A 21,224-nucleotide genomic window follows, 5' to 3' on the forward strand; every position below is an offset into this window, starting at 1 on the left:
GTGTCGCCACAATCGAATTCTTTTAAAACAGAGTTTTCTTAAATTTATTATATTATAAATTTAAATTTTCTTTTTCATGATTAGAAATTAAATACTTCAATATAATGTAAATAGCAACATGAAATGAAAAAAATGAATTTATTTTTAATAGAGTAAAATAATGGGTCTTATCGTTCTGGCCAATGGGATTTTATTATGGATTATTGGAGCACTATAAGTTTTAAACATTATATTCCTTGGAAGACTTGAGCTCATTTATAGACATTTATTTCCTATATAGATCTGACATGGATCTTGATGCAATACAGCAGGCTGTTTTGTACATGTTAAAAATTAGAAGATTTCATTAAATAAAAGTAATCGCAAATATACTTAGTAAATAAGTGTGAACATTCAAATATTTATCTACTCTAAGTTTAAATCTAGAAGATACATAAATCTATGTTTACAAATCTCGGCAGTTTTCCTCAAATTGCTCAATGGAGCACATTTATCCCCCCCCCCCCCCCCCCCTTCACCTATCCCCCTTCACTAGTGTCCTGGATAGAAAACAGGTTTTTTTTTAGTTACGTATGACAAGACCTATATTTCTATGACCGGGCGTGTATGACGGTTCAGCACATAACTTTCATTAAATCACAGCTGATCATTTTTGTGGATTTTTTTGAAAATTACTTTTTTACCCATATTTTCATAGTTTTTCCCCCCAAAAATCACAATATTCTCACATTTCCAGCTTAGTTATTCTAAATTCATGCAAAAAAGTATAATAGATGACAGCTATAACAAGATCAATAACCCCAATTGACTATTCTAAGATTTGTAGGTAAAACATAGATCCTGGATGTGATACAAGGTTCCTCTGAGGTTCCACCAAAACAGTTTAAACAAATCAGAATCACCAATGATTTTTTACAATGTTTTCATTGTAATATTGACAAGTAAATCACTTCTAGACACCAAGCATATGGAGGACTGATAAAATTATTTCATTACTGAAACCAGGGAAACTTGACAATTAGGGTTCCAGTTACTGCCCTGTCTCACTTCTTTGCATGCATGATTTGTCCTTACCTGAATTATGCTGTTAAACTTGCAGACCAACATTATGGCTTTTTACACAGGCAGGTTCACCACCACTGCCTTACAGAGTATTAAAACTAGGGTTGGGCCGGATACTTTTTTGGCCGGATACTGGATACCGGATATCCGGCTGATTTCAAAAGCCGGATATCCGGTATCCGGCCGGATATTTAGCGTTGGCCAGATATCCGGCAAATATCCGGTTATCCGGCCAAATCACCGGATATCCGGCCGGATAACCGGCTAAATTACCAGATATTAAAGTAGCAAAAAAAAATTATTAATAAACTTTTGAGATTTCATAAATAAAATTTACATAAAGATAAACATATTCAAAAAATGTTCTTCTAGCTTCAATAATAAGAAAATTATAACCATATAAAATTTTAAAAGGCAGACATTTTTGGTGTAAAATATAAAAAAAAGTTATAGCCGGATATCCGGCCGGATAGTTTCAATATCCGGTATCCGGCCACACCAGATATCCGGCCCAACCCTAATTAAAACCTTAATCAACAACAGCCTAAACAATAAGAAACCAGTTATCAGAACAGTGCTACTTGCCATTTATCTTTCAAAGGCTTTTGACACCGAAACAATGAGGTTCTACTGCACAATATTAATGCACTAGACTTGAATGAGTACATGTAATGTTTTATGTGAATACCTTAGAGGTAGAAAACAATTTGTTGTTATCAAAGGATCTAAATATGCATACAAATATGTCAAACAGGCTGACCTACAAGGAGGAAACCTATACCATATACTATTCAAACTGTAAATTTTATAAATGCCAACACCTCACTCTAATTACATCTAGTTTCCTCTGCTGACAACTCCAACAGCATAGGTCCCCTTATTTATCCTTATGTCAAGGACATAAAAGCTTACTTAGCAGTTCTTAATGATTGGTTAAAAAGTCAGAACCCATTCATTTCTCCAGCCAATCATCTAGTCTTTACCACCTTTTCGAATGAAGCAGGCACTGTAGTCATAGTTGAACCAGTACCATAAGTCAGACATCCTAGGTTCTTAGGTGTTACATGTGACAATCTTTTTTATACTGACCATCTTGTTAAGGAGCCTAGAAACAAACTAAACCCCTGAAACAAAATGCTTTAAGCTCTCTCCACCAGAGGGAAAGAAAAGTAAGTCATAGTAAAACATAAAAAGCAATTTGCCAGTCCCTGATATTCTACTGCAGTTCCATATTTAGTAATGCCAGCTGGGACAGCCTACTGTTTGCTGAAAAGCTGCTCTGAGAACAGCCATCTACTGTCACGTCATGAACCTGGAAGCATTCGTTATCAGCAATATTTTACCATGAACTGCAGTAGATTCAAACTTATTACCCAGAACAGCTAAAACCACCCTGTCCCAATACTTTCAGGTCACAATGTTTACCTGAATACCTTAAAGGCCAGTGTAGTTTGTGTCTGACACTAGCAAGAATTTCACACAACCACCATCATTTCAACTGCAACCACAACCCATCAAAACCTTTAAAAGCAGCCACAATACTGAACTGACTGTTTCCAATGATGATGAGCAGGAACAAACAATAACACAGGAACTATTTAGACATCAAGTCAGCAAGGAACCAATATTGAGCAAGATAACTTGTCTATATTACAAGGAAAACTTTGTACAGAATCATTACTGATTCTGATGCATGTTAGTTTAAACTTCATTGGTGGAACCTCAGAGGGACATCTTATTACAGCCAGGAACTATGCTATAACAATTCATGAGGCATGCATGAGGGACTTAACAAGTGAGTATTTTTTTGTGTTAACTACCAAAACAAACTTAAGTTTTTTTTAAACTGTTTAGACATTAATTCAAATAACAACTTCAAATAACTTTTACCCAACTTCTAGACTACAAATCTTAGATTAGTTAATTGATTCTGAAAGATCTTGTTATTGATAATAACATAATATTTGGTTCAGCTGTCATCTATTGTACTTTTCTTTGAATAAATTTAGATTAACTAAGCTGTAAATATGAGAACATTGTGATTTTTGGTGGAAAAACTATGAAAATCTGGGTAAAAAAGTAATTTTCAAAAAAATCCACAAAAATGATCAGCTGTGATTTAATGGAAGTTATGTGCTAAACCGTCATACACGCCCGGTCATAGAAATATAGGTCTTATCATACGTAACTCAAAAAAAACCTGTTTTCTATCCAGGACACCAGTGCCTTAATCAAATTAAATTGAAAATAGCTTTTTTGGGTTGTTTTTGTTTATTTCTTTATGTCACATTACGTTAGATTATATTTAGTATTGCAGTTTTAGTAGGGCACCACATGTTTTTGCCCCGTAGGGGTTAAACATAGTTAAAAAATCTCCAGGGGGGGTGGTCACATTTATAGACACTTAAAAGGGAAAACATTCAAACCTCTTTAAATGTATTTGTAATTCACATACGCAAACAAAATACCTAAATAGAACTTAATTTTAAAAAATATTTAGGTTGCTATGGTTGGTGATGGTGTTAACGACTCCCCTGCTCTTGCTCAATCTGATATTGGTAAGAAATATTTTTGATATAGTTGGTTAATCAATCTGCCCAGGTCCTAAAATAGAAAAATAGCTAATTACTGCCTAAAAAGAACTAAAAAAATTGTGAAACTTTTTTGGTATTTTTATAAATCAATAGATATAATCTAGATACATGCTTCTAAAGCAACCAATAGAAAAATAGTGGAGAACCCATATGAATGTGTTAAATTTCTTTAGATTAAGTTATCTTTCAGGAAATTATATTGTGGAAAAATTTGATCGCTTGTATTACTTATTGAAAATTAAACTAAAGTATATGTCTGTTCGAATTACCCTTTTAAGTTTGACGGTTTATGAGGCCATTTCGACCATCTAGATATACCAACTCTATTCATAAATCAAAATAAACAATAGAAAATTTTTCCAGGCATTGCTATCGGCAGCGGAACTGATGTAGCTGTCGAGGCTGCCGATGTTGTTCTTATCAGGTAACTTCATTTTAATATTTTCAGGAGACATCTTCATTGTCTATCCATTAAGATCCTTAACTAAAACAAGGATGACAACATCCATAAAAGCGAAGCACTGAAACGGTAGGACAAACGGACATTAACACTTGTATAGTGTCAGAACTGAATAATCATAATATAAATGTTGTATAAGAGTCAAAGCAAAATTGTAAGTAAATTTGTTGAAAAACTGCTTGATTCAGGATAATGTTTATGGACATACTTACATTTTTAGGACTTGATTATAGAGTTGCTTCGCTTATTACATTATACTTTGTTGTCCCAGGAATCAATATACCAAAAATCAGATCAATTGGATGATTAGATCACATAAAAATTTGTTGTTAAAAAAGTAAAAAAATCAATATGTTTAAAATGGACGTACGGACATTCCGGTAATGATTATTGAGTTGCTACGCTTTCTAACTTGTACCTAACTATTAAAGGAATCGCCATGCAAAATTTGAAATCGATAGGACAATTCTAACATGCCTAAATTAACAAAAAAAAGCTATCCGTTACGGACGGACGGACCGACCCTAATTATAGAAAAGCTTCGCTTTTAAAATACATCACTTCAGCGGACAGACGTACAATCATAGATCCTTATTTATAAGGGAGGTACGTAAAAAATGGATTATAAAAAAACTTAATAAGCTATAAAATATAAAACTTCTCATAATTTGGCTCCTAAGAGGCCTCAAAAGGTGTACTTGCGGAAAGGCGGAGAGTTATTTTTTTCCAGGGTCGAATTTTCTTGGGAAAGTGAAGGTATCCTTCCCCGAAAAAGTTATACATTTCTCCTTAACCTATAGAACCAGCGGTTAGCGAGATTCTAAACAAAATAGTCGGACAGACATCCTGTAACTTTTCTACAAGGATTTAATGATGAAATTATGTCCAGGAACGACCTACTTGACGTGGTGGCCTGCCTGGATCTTTCCAGGAAGACAGTCAACAGAATCTGGCTCAACTTCATGTTTGCCTCCATCTACAACCTTGTTGGAATACCTGTGGCCGCTGGACTGTTTTCGCCATGGCAGGTAAACAGCTAGTTGTTGTAGAGTTGGGATGCCCCTCCCCCCCCCCCCCCCCGCCCTGGAATATAGCTTAAACCCAACACAGACTCTGATAAGCACTAATCGGTTCAGCGGTAGGCGAGATATAGCGCTTCAGACAGACAGACTTCGTTTTACTTTGTATTAGATACTAGCAGCCACTACCCTAGAGGTCTTCAAGGGGCACCTGAGGAGAGATGTGGGGGTGAAGGAGGCGACCCTCCTTCATATGTTGAATGAATGTTCATTTTTTCATAATGTTCTGCACTATGAAGTTTTTTTTTCAAACATCAAATATTTACTTCAGTCAACATATTAAAATACAGTGATAATGACATATTATGAATATTTACATATAACAATGATTTATTTAAAGCATTAATACTAGATAATTAACGCAATAATATGTTGCTAGAGGCAGGATCTAACGCAAACATAGAGTGTAAGATAATATTAGATAATCAAAAATATTTAATTATTAACCCTAGGAACATGCGGCGAAAGTTCTTTCTGCAAAAATGATATCAAAGAAATAACTAAAAAAAATAACAACAATTTATGATCTTTAATTCTAGAAATCGCGTTTCTAAAAAAAAAGAATAATAACAATAAAAAATTTAGACATTATTACAAAAAACTATTATTAGAATTTATATTGTTAATGATTTCAATGGCCATTGTAAATTTCAATGATTTAGGTTTTTTAAATAATCTATTGTTAAGCTTGATTGATACAATACACTTAGTTTCTAAGAAATATAATTTCCATCAAAATAAACGTTAATAGTTCATTTTCCAAAGGTTTTAAACCTTGAGGAGACAAAAAAAAATATAACGTAGTAATGGAGGATACATTGTTGTATGTATAATTATATACCCTATTTCTTTTTACACAATACCCCTTCTGTATATTCAACAAATGAACGTTTTTATAAAAACTTTGGGTACCAGTGCTCACTCCTTCCCGGGGTTATTGAGAAGTTGTTAACAAACCGTTTCAGTGTCTGACGGCTTTACTACGGCCAGCGTTTAATTTTATGTTTTTTTTTCTGTTCATTGCTAAATCGAAGTTTTAGATATTATTAGCAGCCATTTTATTTTTCTTCGATAGAAAACAGAATATTTTATATTCTGTAATTATTTCAAAAACAGAATATTTTATATTCTGTAATTATTTCATAATAATCTGTAAATTAGTAAATATTGATTTAGTTAGTTTTTATTTCTTAACTGCGTCTTATGTTTTTTTCCTTTCTACGAATTCAAATATAATAAAGAAATGATTATTTGTCCAAAGAACCTCTAAAACATTGGTCCCCTAAAAGATTTTGAACCTATCTGCTACACTTTGTGAAAATTAGTTTATCTTAGCTGTCTTTCATCAGGTATTTGAAGAAATTTCCTGTAGTTGCATGTAGCAATAGGAGGTTGTATGTCGAAGTAGTAGGAAGCCGTTTGCATTGGAGTTTTAAATATGTTGCAGTTAAGACTTCAATGTCATATTGTTTGATGGGGCCAATATTCAACTTTTTCAAATAGCGTAAGATTTTATCTAATAGTGATTATTAATACCTATGCACTAGTGTCCTGGATAGAAAACAGGTTTTTTTTTAGTTACGTATGACAAGACCTATATTTCTATGACCGGGCGTGTATGACGGTTCAGCACATAACTTTCATTAAATCACAGCTGATCATTTTTGTGGATTTTTTTGAAAATTACTTTTTTACCCATATTTTCATAGTTTTTCCCCCCAAAAATCACAATATTCTCACATTTCCAGCTTAGTTATTCTAAATTCATGCAAAAAAGTATAATAGATGACAGCTATAACAAGATCAATAACCCCAATTGACTATTCTAAGATTTGTAGGTAAAACATAGATCCTGGATGTGATACAAGGTTCCTCTGAGGTTCCACCAAAACAGTTTAAACAAATCAGAATCACCAATGATTTTTTACAATGTTTTCATTGTAATATTGACAAGTAAATCACTTCTAGACACCAAGCATATGGAGGACTGATAAAATTATTTCATTACTGAAACCAGGGAAACTTGACAATTAGGGTTCCAGTTACTGCCCTGTCTCACTTCTTTGCATGCATGATTTGTCCTTACCTGAATTATGCTGTTAAACTTGCAGACCAACATTATGGCTTTTTACACAGGCAGGTTCACCACCACTGCCTTACAGAGTATTAAAACTAGGGTTGGGCCGGATACTTTTTTGGCCGGATACTGGATACCGGATATCCGGCTGATTTCAAAAGCCGGATATCCGGTATCCGGCCGGATATTTAGCGTTGGCCAGATATCCGGCAAATATCCGGTTATCCGGCCAAATCACCGGATATCCGGCCGGATAACCGGCTAAATTACCAGATATTAAAGTAGCAAAAAAAAATTATTAATAAACTTTTGAGATTTCATAAATAAAATTTACATAAAGATAAACATATTCAAAAAATGTTCTTCTAGCTTCAATAATAAGAAAATTATAACCATATAAAATTTTAAAAGGCAGACATTTTTGGTGTAAAATATAAAAAAAGTTATAGCCGGATATCCGGCCGGATAGTTTCAATATCCGGTATCCGGCCACACCAGATATCCGGCCCAACCCTAATTAAAACCTTAATCAACAACAGCCTAAACAATAAGAAACCAGTTATCAGAACAGTGCTACTTGCCATTTATCTTTCAAAGGCTTTTGACACCGAAACAATGAGGTTCTACTGCACAATATTAATGCACTAGACTTGAATGAGTACATGTAATGTTTTATGTGAATACCTTAGAGGTAGAAAACAATTTGTTGTTATCAAAGGATCTAAATATGCATACAAATATGTCAAACAGGCTGACCTACAAGGAGGAAACCTATACCATATACTATTCAAACTGTAAATTTTATAAATGCCAACACCTCACTCTAATTACATCTAGTTTCCTCTGCTGACAACTCCAACAGCATAGGTCCCCTTATTTATCCTTATGTCAAGGACATAAAAGCTTACTTAGCAGTTCTTAATGATTGGTTAAAAAGTCAGAACCCATTCATTTCTCCAGCCAATCATCTAGTCTTTACCACCTTTTCGAATGAAGCAGGCACTGTAGTCATAGTTGAACCAGTACCATAAGTCAGACATCCTAGGTTCTTAGGTGTTACATGTGACAATCTTTTCTATACTGACCATCTTGTTAAGGAGCCTAGAAACAAACTAAACCCCTGAAACAAAATGCTTTAAGCTCTCTCCACCAGAGGGAAAGAAAAGTAAGTCATAGTAAAACATAAAAAGCAATTTGCCAGTCCCTGATATTCTACTGCAGTTCCATATTTAGTAATGCCAGCTGGGACAGCCTACTGTTTGCTGAAAAGCTGCTCTGAGAACAGCCATCTACTGTCACGTCATGAACCTGGAAGCATTCGTTATCAGCAATATTTTACCATGAACTGCAGTAGATTCAAACTTATTACCCAGAACAGCTAAAACCACCCTGTCCCAATACTTTCAGGTCACAATGTTTACCTGAATACCTTAAAGGCCAGTGTAGTTTGTGTCTGACACTAGCAAGAATTTCACACAACCACCATCATTTCAACTGCAACCACAACCCATCAAAACCTTTAAAAGCAGCCACAATACTGAACTGACTGTTTCCAATGATGATGAGCAGGAACAAACAATAACACAGGAACTATTTAGACATCAAGTCAGCAAGGAACCAATATTGAGCAAGATAACTTGTCTATATTACAAGGAAAACTTTGTACAGAATCATTACTGATTCTGATGCATGTTAGTTTAAACTTCATTGGTGGAACCTCAGAGGGACATCTTATTACAGCCAGGAACTATGCTATAACAATTCATGAGGCATGCATGAGGGACTTAACAAGTGAGTATTTTTTTGTGTTAACTACCAAAACAAACTTAAGTTTTTTTTTAACTGTTTAGACATTAATTCAAATAACAACTTCAAATAACTTTTACCCAACTTCTAGACTACAAATCTTAGATTAGTTAATTGATTCTGAAAGATCTTGTTATTGATAATAACATAATATTTGGTTCAGCTGTCATCTATTGTACTTTTCTTTGAATAAATTTAGATTAACTAAGCTGTAAATATGAGAACATTGTGATTTTTGGTGGAAAAACTATGAAAATCTGGGTAAAAAAGTAATTTTCAAAAAAATCCACAAAAATGATCAGCTGTGATTTAATGGAAGTTATGTGCTAAACCGTCATACACGCCCGGTCATAGAAATATAGGTCTTATCATACGTAACTCAAAAAAAACCTGTTTTCTATCCAGGACACCAGTGTATGCTTCGCTTATAACAATATATCTAATTGGTCTAGGAATCATTATTTTAAACGTACAGACGCACAGTTTCCTGGTTATGATTTTATAGTTTTTATGCTTTCTAGATAGGTACAGAATTATCATAAAGTTTGAAATGGGAAGGAAGATTCTAGCAGGACTATGACTAGATTATTCATCAAAAACTTAATATTGCAAATTGTTTTAAAGAAACTTTTTGTTGTTTAGATAAAACTGCAGCCGTGGATGGGAAGTGGGGCAATGGCCATGTCATCTGTATCAGTTGTTGTGTCATCTTTACTTCTCAAGTGCTATAGGTATGTAAACACTGTATCATCTGTATCAGTTGTTGTATCATCTTTACTTCTCAAGTGCTATAGGTATGTAAACAGTGTATCATCTGTATCAGTTGTTGTATCATCTTTACTTCTCAAGTGCTATAGGTATGTAAACACTGTATCAACTGTATCAGTTGTTGTATCATCTTTACTTCTCAAGTGCTATAGGTATGTAAACACTGTATCATCTGTATCAGTTATATCTTATTTACTTCTTAAGTGCTATAGGTATGTAAACACTGTATCATCTGTATCAGTTATATCTTATTTACTTCTTAAGTGCTATAGGTATGTAAACACTGTATCATCTGTATCAGTTGTAGTATCATCTTTACTTCTCAAGTGCTATAGGTATGTAAACACTGTATCATCTGTATTAGTTGTTTTATCATCTTTACTTCTCAAGTGCTATAGGTATGTAAACACTGTATCATCTGTATCAGTTGTTGTACCATCTTTACTTCTTAAGTGCTATATGTATGTAAACACTGTATCATCTGTATCAGTTGTGTTATCATCTTTACTTCTAAATTGCTATAGGTTGTAAACAGTGTATCATCTGTATCAGTTATATCATCTTTACTTCTTAAGTGCTACAGGTATGTAAACACTGTATCATCTGTATCAGTTGTATAATAGTTACTTCTCTAGTGCTAGGTATATAAACACTGTAACATCTGTATCAGTTGTATCATCTTTACTTCTCTAGTGCTAGGTATATAAACACTGTATCATCTGTATCAGTTGTATCATCTTTACTTTTCAAGTGCTATAGGTATGTAAACACTGTATCATCTGTATCAGTTGTTTTATCATCTTTACTTTTCAAGTGCTATAGGTATTTAAACACTGTATGATCTGTATCAGTTGTATCATCTTTACTTTTCAAGTGCTATAGGCATGTAAACACTGCATCATTTGTATCAGTCATATCATCTTTACTTCTCAAGTGCTATAGGTATGTAAACACTGTATAATCTGTATCAGTTGTATCATCTTTACTTTTCAAGTGCTATAGGCATGTAAACACTGCATCATTTGTATCAGTCATATCATCTTTACTTCTCAAGTGCTATAGGTATGTAAACTCTGTATCATCTGTATCAGTTGTTTTATCATCTTTACTTCTCAAGTGCTAAATGTATGTAAACACTGTATCATCTGTTTGTTGTATCATAGTTGCCTCTCAAGTGCTCTAGGCACGTAAACAATGCGCGACCTTTAAAAATGAAGCTGATTATGAAATACTGTTTCTTTCAATTATGTACTTGGCAAATCAATTGAAGTTGATATTTTGTCAAAAATAATTATTTTCTATTATTACCTCACTCCGGCCCCCCTTCACCCATGTTAAGGAGTCATCCTTGTTTGTCCGTGAATATACTGTCAATGAAGTTTAGGTAGCCTTTTAATATTTTATTAAAATTTCTGTATGCAGAAAAGTTTGTAGTAGTGAACCTACCTACTTTTTTATTGACTGTTTTTTTTATCTGATCTTTTGTAAATCTCTTGTTATTTATCTCTTACAGTGTTTCTCGTTTTACCTTAGCAATGAATTTGTGTAGGTAAAGCTTTCAAAAAGCTTCCCTACGTTTTAATTTAATCTCCTTGTTTTTTTTTGTCAAAAAACGATTACATACTCGTTTTTACTGCAAAACTTTTCTGAAATTTTAATATTTCATTAATTAAAATATCTTGTTGCTCCAACTAAAGATGAAAGATATGTTTGTGGAAAGAAAAGAAAAAAACAGAAACTTCTAAATATTCTTTTTGTTAATAGATTACAAATAGTGGTTGAAACGTTTGAACATTTTTAATGAACCAATTAAAATTCAATATAAGGCAGCAAAGTTGTTAAGCTAACGAAATAGAGAACGTTATTATAAAACTTATAAATCCCTACTTCGTTATAAGTGCGAATTTTTATGTTTTGAAATTAGATATTCAAAAAGCTTCGCTGATTATGTATATTATCATATTAACATCATTCATTAACCTAAAAATTTGATTAATATTTACATAAGCATCTTTATTTTGCTAATATTTTGTCATTTTGTTATGTTAATATAGACACGTATATTTATGGGGGAGGGGGTTAATGCAGCCATCTCGTAATCAATGGTACTTAGAATTCGAATTTTTTATGAACTTTGTCATGAGTAATCCTTGGTAGTTCTCTTTTTCCAAAAAAAAGTTGGAAAAGTAACAGCTGGCGTCTCAGCCGATAAGCCATTTTTGGCTATTTTCAGGACAAATCTGCCACAAGCCCTATCTACACATCATACTCTTTGCCGCTCCCAGACGTTTGTAACCGGTTCTTACCGGTAGCCACTGGTACTAGAAATCTAAAAAAATGTTTTTTGTATCATTTTACATGAGTCAAAGCAAAAATGTGTTTTGAAAAGTTGATTCCTACGTTATTAATCATAGATTTGCCCTAAAAATAGCCAAAAACGGCTGAGTCGTTAGCCGTTACTTTTCCTTTTTTTTCGATTTTTAGGAAATAGACCTACCAAGGATTACTCATGCCAAGTTTCATAACGCAATTCCAAATCTAAGTGCTATTTGCGCATTGATTACGAGATGCACATTAATTATTTAATTTTCTTCATATTAGTGATTTTTAGAAATAATTAATGTTTAAAAGAGGATTAAAATAATTATATGGTATTAAACTGCCAGAGCTTGTCTTACTAAGGATTATTTTATTATTAAAAAAAAACAAGCTTTTCTACATTTAGACGTGTTGTATCTAAACTTTATTGAGGATTCCTGTAACATTAAGGCAAAATCATAATATGAAAGTAGGAATGTACATTTTAACATGTTTCACAATACGTAGGGTCTGTACATCATTAACAGTTCTGTATGTAAATGTGTTGGAATGCTGGAGGGAACTTTGGACTGTTGATTATACTGGTCCTAAAGTTTTAAAATTGGTTTCTTCTATTTATTGACTTTTGGTTCTAATTAATAATGTCCAAAATTTTCCATCTTTAATTCAATGATATTTGAAGATGCACAATATTTTCTTATTCTTGATTAAATAGAACCTAATTAGCTACAATTTTTTTTTATTAAAACTTCAAGAAAAACCTTGTATAACAAGGGGGGGGGGAAGTTCTGACACATTTGCGTAAACGGTGAGTATGGGCTTTATCTTTGGACTGAGAGGATAGGTTATTAGGGATAAAATCATTCTTATATGATGAAGATTAAATAGAACCTAATTAGCTACAATTTTTTTTTATTAAAACTTCAAGAAAAACCTTGTATAACAAGGGGGGGGGGGGGAAGTTCTGACACATTTGCGTAAACGGTGAGTATGGGCTTTATCTTTGGACTGAGAGGATAGGTTATTAGGGATAAAATCATTCTTATATGATGAATTTCCCCCAGATTTAAGATTTTTTGGATAGGCCTCCAGGTTCCGGAGCTCCAGGCCTCCAGGTGGTCTCTGTACAGGTAAAAATGAAAAAAAAAAAAAATTTTTTAAAGTTAAAAATCAACTTATAAAACAAAATATGCATATTTTTTCTTCAAATATGTGAATAATATTACAAAAGATGCATATTTTGTTTCATAAGTTGACCTGTAACTTTAAAAAAAAATTTTTTTTTTTCATTTTTACCTGTACAGAGACCACCTGGAGGCCTGGAGCTCCGGAACCTGGAGCCCTATCCAAAAAATCTTAAATCTGGGGGAAATTCATCATTTAAGACTGATTTTTTCCCTAATAACCTATCCTCTCAGTCCAAAGATAAAGCCTATACTCACCGTTTACGCAAATGTGTCAGAACTTCCCCCCCCCCCTTATATTATGTTTCTTTTAAAATATTACATTATTTAACCAATACAAAAAGTTTGTTCAGGTAAAAAAATATGATTTTTTTCATTAGATTATTTTTGTACAATTTTATACAGTCTGTGTATATTATATATAAATATTTCAAGAACTTAAGTTTTCAACACCAGTTAATGATAAGTACAAAAATCTTAAAAATTATTTCTTGTTTTCTGTCTGTTTTATTTATGGAGATGCAATGTATCTTGGAAAAAGTTATTGGTATAATAGTGATTTTAAAGATAAGATTTTTAATGTCAAAGGGGACTATCCACGAACAAGAGCAAGTGATTCTAAGCACCTTCGAGCATTGATTCATAGCATATTTTTAGTGAATATACTAGGTTTATGTTTTAATATTTGGTTTATCGACTGAAATATTAAGCATCTTTCAGTGCAATATCATCAAATGTTAGATGAGTTCAAACTGTTGTTTAAAAGCTTTGACACAAAAGTATATTATTTTGATTAAAAATGCATATTTAGAAAAAGGGTTGGTAGCTTGTAATATTTTAAACAGTTTAATTAATGTACTTTTACAATTTACAGCATTTGATGCTTTTACTTTTTTGTCCTTTGAACTCAACAAAGCATTTGGTAATATTGCATCAAAAAATGCTTTACATATAAAACCATGGTGAAGCACAACTTTTTAGTCAATAAACCAAATATTAAAACATAAACCTAGTATATTCACTAAAAGAATACTATGGATCAATGCTGGAAGGTGCTTAGAATCACTTGCTCTTGTTCGTGGATAGTCCCCTTTGGTAAAAACAATCATTATTTCAAAAATCAGGTAGATTTTTAGTAACGAATATAGAGTTGCTGCGCTTTCTAAATCGTACCTTACTGTTGATAAGAGCCATCCGCGACAGAAGTACGGAAAGAAAAACAAATTTTGAAAACAGCTAAAATGAAAGTGTGAATATATGCAATGCGCGTAGCAACGGATCGGTGGTGTGGTTGTTAATTTTTTAAAAATTATTTGTATTAATTTAGGAAACCAACTCGAGCTAAACTAGAAACTATGGAATATCTGAAGACTACACAGGTATAAGCCATTTCCAAACGTGACAAATATCTGAAATGACAACGGCAAGTTCTTTGTATATTAGCGGATTTAAAAAGTTGTAATAAGTAAGTGAACAAAAAATTAGATGTGGAGAGAACATTATTCTGTAAATTACTCTGGTACCCAAAGTTTTATAAGTTTGTTCTCCCAATTTTTCAGCGTGTCTGAGCCGTTTAATTTTGATGCGGCTCCGGATCCGCGGAGCCGTATCTGGAAATACAGCTCCAGCTCCGGCTCCTACCTTAAAATTAATATATCAATTTTTGTTCATTATTGAATTTGATAAAATAAAATAAATAATATGAAATATTTTGCTTTTATTTGATTAAAGCTATATAAAAGTAGAAGGATGTGTGCCTATTTGTTAAGTAACAATAGTTTTTCAGTTTATTATATGGAAACCGTTGCCAAATTTTAATTTTACTTTAAAAAATCATTTTTAGCTAATCTGGAGCCGCAGCCGTTTTTAACAAAAAATACAGCTCCGGCTTCACCAAAAATGTTGCTGCTCCCGGCTCCGGCTCCGAAACGCTGCAATTTTTAATTGATCTTGATTGGTTGTTGGTTGAAATTTCCAGTGTCTTATCATTTTCTATCATTTTTAATTTACTAAAAATTTTTGGTATCGTCATCAGGGATGTATCAATTTATGGTTCGTTGTCTTATCCCTTGATATCCCTGACTAAAAACGTGAATTATACAATTATTTAGGGAGAATCTGACAGTTATCTAAGTATCCACACTGGTGGAGAGATGGATACCTATTTGAAACCTGGCAGAAATATATTTTCTCTTCACAGACTCTCGCATTCACCTAGCCCAAAGTAAGATTTTATTTGATTTTTTCTATTAATCGATATATTTTAACTTGGATGTTGCACCAGATATTTATGTAAAATTATGCGGGTATTGTCGGTTTCGTGACATCGCCTCTTAAGGGGCTTTTCGTCTTAATTTCACAGTAGCTTTTGATAGGTTAGGTTATGTAAATGTTAATGATTGCCAGCAGGGTTAGATCCGCCCTCAATGGGCTAGAAATAGGAGAAAAGCTACTGTGAAAATACGACGAAACTCCCCTTAAGAGGCGATGTCACAAAACCTTGAATCTCGGCCCAAACCGATTCATAACTAAGGACGGCAAAAGTTGTATCCACTGCTGTGTCCGATGCTCGACCGTGTTAGACTTGAAAAGAAATATTGAGTGGGAAAGCCGGGTTGAACATTTTAATCCAACCCTGAAGACAAATTAATAAAAATCAGATAATGTTAAATTATTTGTGACCAATTTTTTTCTTTAAATATCATGGAAATTTGTTCTTCCATTCCAATAAAATTAACCTCTAATTTTCAGAAAAGAAGGACTTCTGCTAGAGAGTGATGAAGATGACCAAGTTTAGTTTGAAGGCTTCCTGTCGCCACAAACATGGAAATTCACAACAAAATCATAATGCAATTTCAAATCTAAATGTACAATAATTAGTCCTTCATAATAGCAAACAAGCAAAATTTTCAGTACCATATAAAAGTTATTTGCTTCCTATTTTTTTTTTTAACCAGAGAACATGTTACAATTCTTTTAATTATTTTTTTCTTTAGTGACAATCAGAGCATACTTATGAAAACAAGATGAAAAAAATGTAAATAAAAATTTGAGGACAAAATAATTTTTTATATTCCAAATCTTTGCTTGTTTAAAAAACTGATAGTACTAAATCTTAAGGGCATAATTAAAAATAATTAATCATAATAGACAAACAATAATCAAACCGTCCAGAAATATCTCAAATTTCTTGTGGATTTTTTAAACAAAAATACATTTACAAGATAGCCATTTAAGAATTTAGCCATTAGAGTTTAAAATAATCAAATCGTATTGTATAAGCCATATCTGAAAAAAAATGGCTGACTGAAATATAAATACACTTACTGCTTCTGTATCAGTTGCGTGACATTGAGAGTAAAGGGAATGTTTTGGCACAAGAAAGGTGCAACTTTTTCAAAAAATATCATTTGGTCGTCTTACATAGAGAGGGAGGGAGGAGACATTGGACTGTAAATCATACTGGCCTCTAAAGTTTTAAAACAGGATTCGTTAGCTTTAAAACTCCGTGGAAAAATTATTTAATCCTTATTTAACACCAATAAATTCAAAGAAAGGGTAATTTTGTTTTTCGTAATACTATATCAATTTATCTTTTTCCCATGGTGTTAAATGTGATGTATTGAAGTTATTACTTAAATAAAAAAATTAGCTTGTTAGGAAAGAGACAAAAAATTGACTAATCCTCCATAAATAGAAATAGAAGAGTAGAAGAATATTCTGAACCCTTTTTTCGTCAAATCTAAGAGAGAACATTCCTAGCAGACAAAAGTATTGTTTACTTTCGACTCAAGCTGATGTGTATTCTTAAAAAATGATAGACTCGCTATTCGATAGTGAGGCAAAATTATTTTTGTGAAAAATCATCCAAAAGCACATTAAAAATCTACAAAAATCAAACAAAATCATATGTTAATAACCCTCTTAAGATTTTATTTCATTTTTATAAATTTTTTTATTCGATTTTGGAGGATTTTTCACAAAAATAATTTTGCCTCACCAGCGAGTTGCCAGCCTAACTTTTTTTTAAGTATCCAACTTTGTTTCAAGCTTTCAAATTGTAAACGAAATTTTTGGGCAATTAATTCTGATTCCGCAAAGCTTTCTACTAAGAAAATATACTGTTAACAGCTGACTTTTATGTATGTATGAAATGAAAAAAAACATGCCTTCGTAGGAAAATGTGTACATAATTTCAACCAATGAGATCCAATGTAAATTCCGATGCGATTCTCCTATTGGCTCAATCAGACATTCCCTCTCTTTCTTAGTACCTTTATTCCTCCATACTTTTATACCGAAAGGACGGATATTTAAAATTATAGAGTAGGTTTTCCTACTATAAAATAAGTGATTTTTATGTGATTTAGTTGACTCATTGAATGTTACCATACGATAATGTACTTAGTGTACTTCAGCTTAAAATCATATCAACAAATAATTTCGCATTCGATTAAAGAAATAAGTTTGTGAGCGATCGCGAATGAATTATTTGGTGGAATTGATAGATCACTAAAATTATTATTCTCTATACTAAACCAGTTGTTTTTAAATGACAAAATTTTAGTCCTTTATAAATGTAGTTAAAATTGTGATAGTATTCATGTACCTATGTATTAAAAAGATTTTTAAAGAAGGTGTATCAACTTTTTTTTTATAGCTAGCCGGTTCTTTTAGTAAGTAGTAGATGTAAAATTTTTCATAAAATTCAGATATGCAATCGGTTTTTTTGTAGACCTCTTATTTTTTAAGTAATTTAAGTTTTTAAAAAAAATAATTAAGTCGGTTTTAAGGTACTAAAACGCAACAAAATAAAAGAAGAAAATGGCCAGTAAGAACAAAAATAGTAAGATCTTTAATTTGACACCTTACTTTTAAAATTCTGTTGAGTAATTATTGAAAAAATCTATTTTTTTAACCTCGGTTTAATAAAAACTTTAGACCTAAATATTTTCTCAAACAGACATAAAAAACATGGGTTCATATATACCTTTAGAATCAGAAAAATATTTCGAATCCATTGTAAGCAAAATTGAAAAAAAGTAAAAAAATATACAAATGGCCAATTATATTTTTTGTTCAGGCAACACTATCGTCTTCCCTTTTTCACCCCCTCTTTACCCCCTTCACATTTTTATACTCAATTCAAGAATTAAGACGTTGCCTGTACAATATAATATGATATTTTCATATAATTCCTTTTATTGTAGTTTATATACTATATTGTAAACTTTTTTTTCAATTTTGCTTACAATGAATTCGTAATATTTTTCTGATTCTAAAGGTATATATGAACCCATATTTTTTTACCTGTGAAATAATAAAATTATATTCAAAGTTTTTATTCTCGTGGGTTTAAAAAAATCGATTTTTTCAATAATTACCTGACAGAATTGAAAAAGTAAGGTGTCAAATTAAAGATCTTACTATTTTTGTTCATAATGGCCATTTTCTTTCTTTTTTTTGTTGCATTTTAGTACCTTAAAATCGACTTAATTTTTTTTTTTAAACTTAAATTACTTAAAAAATAAGAGGTCTACAAAAAAACCGATTGCATATCTGAATTCTATGAAAAATTTTACATCTACTACTTACTAAAAGAACCGGCTAGCTATAAAAAAAAGTTGATACAACTTCTTTGACGTTTATGTATTTCAATCTTAAAATTGTAAAAAAAATCATAAAAAATATTTATAAAATTTTTGCACTTTCGGAACTTTTTTATATTTTATTAAAGGATTTTTATTAAAATGTTAACTTAATTGTGCAATATTAACTGTTAATTGTTATAATACTTAATTTTATAATAAAAGACTATTACATAATTCTGATCTTACACAGTTCAATGTATAATGTTGCTTGAATCAAATATGTAAAACAACAACAAAAACATTGATGTTGATGGAATAAACACGCGTAAAGTCTTCTTTTAAGTAATTTTAGACTATTGTAGGCCTTCTTATAACGGTTACAACGATCTTTTGGCCGTTAGCAGTCTTATACATCCTTATTTTTTTCAAATATTTGATTTGAGCAATATTTTATTATGAACTGTAATAGATACCATAATTCTTGTAAAAATACCATAAATATTGTCTCAAATACATTATTATATAGAAATTTTTCATGTTTGGATTGAAGCTATTCTATAAGTTAAGAAGTCTGTTATACAGAATAATTATTCTCGTATTCATTCGAATTCGGTGGATAGGAACCGGTTCTTATCCATACGAAAAAACTATGTCTAGCAGCGTATTATATCCACATCATAAGGAAAAAGGATAAGAGGATGAATACTCACCCCTTTTTCATGGTAAAATACTACTTCCCCATCCCTAAATTTAGAAGCAGACGAAAATCAAAAACCGCCCAGGGCTTTTTGTAAGTCAATCATAAATAATAATGTGAATAAAAAGAAAAGCGACATTTAGCAAACAGCCGTGGGCGGTCAGAATCAGCTGAATGTTCATTATGAAAAAAATTTCCCCCTTTTTAGAAATAGAAGGATTCATCTTTCATGAACAAATTTTTTTAAATAAAAATAAAATTCTATGTAATTTTTAATTAAAACATTAAAACGAAAATATCTAATCTAATATTCTTGCCCTAAATATGGAAATAGTAAAAAGTAAAAAAATATTTTTTTTAATAATTTTTAATCCTCCCATTTGAAAAGTAGTGGAATAGCAATAAATTTTAGCGCGGCAACAGTGCTGAGTAGGCATATAGGCCCACTGCCTATTTTCATCTTCTAGTTGCTTCGATTCCTCTCTTTTATTTTTTTCTCTATGATCCACATCCAGCTTTCTACGAATATAAGAATGTACAATCATAAAATTAAAACCATATTTTTAGACCGTGCCTTCGGTTTTAATCTTATGATTGTACATTTTTATATTCGTACATTCTATATCCGCGGAAAGCTGTTTATAATACGATGCGAGAAATAACTATTCTTGTATTGCAATTAAACAATAGGCCATTTTTAAAAAATGTATTACTTTAAAGTTAAAGCTAGTATTAACTATAGATTTTGAATTCCGCGGCTGTGCTTCATTCAAAATCCCCTATTTCAATTCCATGGTCCTTTCCCTGCTATGTAATTGATCGATTAAGCTTACTTAAAAATTCATATACTCATGCAAAATTAGATAGTTTCCTAATTGCTAAAAATAATAAATAAGTACTCTATTCATTTAAAATATCTGACCATAGACAGAAATTTTTACTTTAAATATGTAAGGAAATAAAAATATATCTAGTCATTGTATCATTTTTATCTGAAAAAAGTTTAGCAAAAAATAATGATGAACATAGAAATAATATTTCAAAATTTTATTAGAATAAAATTAGATACACAACAAAAGACAAAAATCTTTAAACATAATAATATAAACATTAAATAAGAAAGATTTCCAAATACTAAAAGAATTTAGTGAACACAAAATAAGATAATTTCAATTTGGGTTATTGGACCAAACCCATCCAGAATTTACAAGCCAAGTTAAAGTAGAGGCTTGAGACGAAAAATTAGGTTGTACCGAGTTAGAAGAAGACGGTACAGGTGGACAAGAATGATTTTGATAAGAAAATAAAATAGCTTGTTGGCAACAAAGAGGCAATCCAACTAGTCTGTCAGAAAAAGAAACAAAATTTGAAGAAGAATAAGAGGCATTATTTGAAACTTCAGGATTAAGACTTAGTTTAGTAAAAACGTTTAATAAAGTAGAATGGTCTAGACTGCGATAATGCTGGGAAGTACCTAAGTCCTTCCAGCGTCCTAAAATTCGTACTTCGTCGTCAGTACAGCCTAGAAAAAAGGCTGTACTGACTCCTAAAACTTTAGCGGATTTTGATGTTATGGGTGTCTCAAAT

At 31.8% G+C, this 21,224-nt stretch overlaps 1 protein-coding gene and 1 long non-coding RNA gene across 2 annotated transcripts in view; both read left to right on the forward strand.

Annotated features, from left to right (window-relative positions):
- Positions 1-16,561, forward strand: part of LOC145329914 (copper-transporting ATPase 1-like) — a 95,783-nt gene extending 79,222 nt beyond the window's left edge. Inside the window, exons 38-44 of the mRNA XM_080174378.1 lie at positions 3,563-3,620; positions 4,020-4,080; positions 5,006-5,144; positions 9,721-9,809; positions 14,677-14,728; positions 15,461-15,573; positions 16,101-16,561. Of these exons, the coding sequence (XP_080030504.1) occupies positions 3,563-3,620; positions 4,020-4,080; positions 5,006-5,144; positions 9,721-9,809; positions 14,677-14,728; positions 15,461-15,573; positions 16,101-16,146 (558 nt within the window). The 3' untranslated portion in view covers positions 16,147-16,561. The remainder of the gene's footprint in view (positions 1-3,562; positions 3,621-4,019; positions 4,081-5,005; positions 5,145-9,720; positions 9,810-14,676; positions 14,729-15,460; positions 15,574-16,100) is intronic.
- A 743-nt stretch (positions 16,562-17,304) lies between these two features.
- LOC145329915 (uncharacterized) lies at positions 17,305-19,469 on the forward strand. Its single transcript, XR_013883180.1, has 2 exons — positions 17,305-17,749; positions 17,892-19,469. It is a non-coding gene; the product is annotated as an uncharacterized LOC145329915 (long non-coding RNA).
- The last annotated feature ends 1,755 nt before the right edge of the window (positions 19,470-21,224 follow it).

The sequence above is a fragment of the Acartia tonsa genome, chromosome 10 (assembly GCF_053477335.1).
Source record: "Acartia tonsa isolate MP-2025a chromosome 10, ASM5347733v1, whole genome shotgun sequence".
Classification (NCBI taxonomy): Eukaryota; Metazoa; Arthropoda; class Copepoda; order Calanoida; family Acartiidae; genus Acartia; species Acartia tonsa.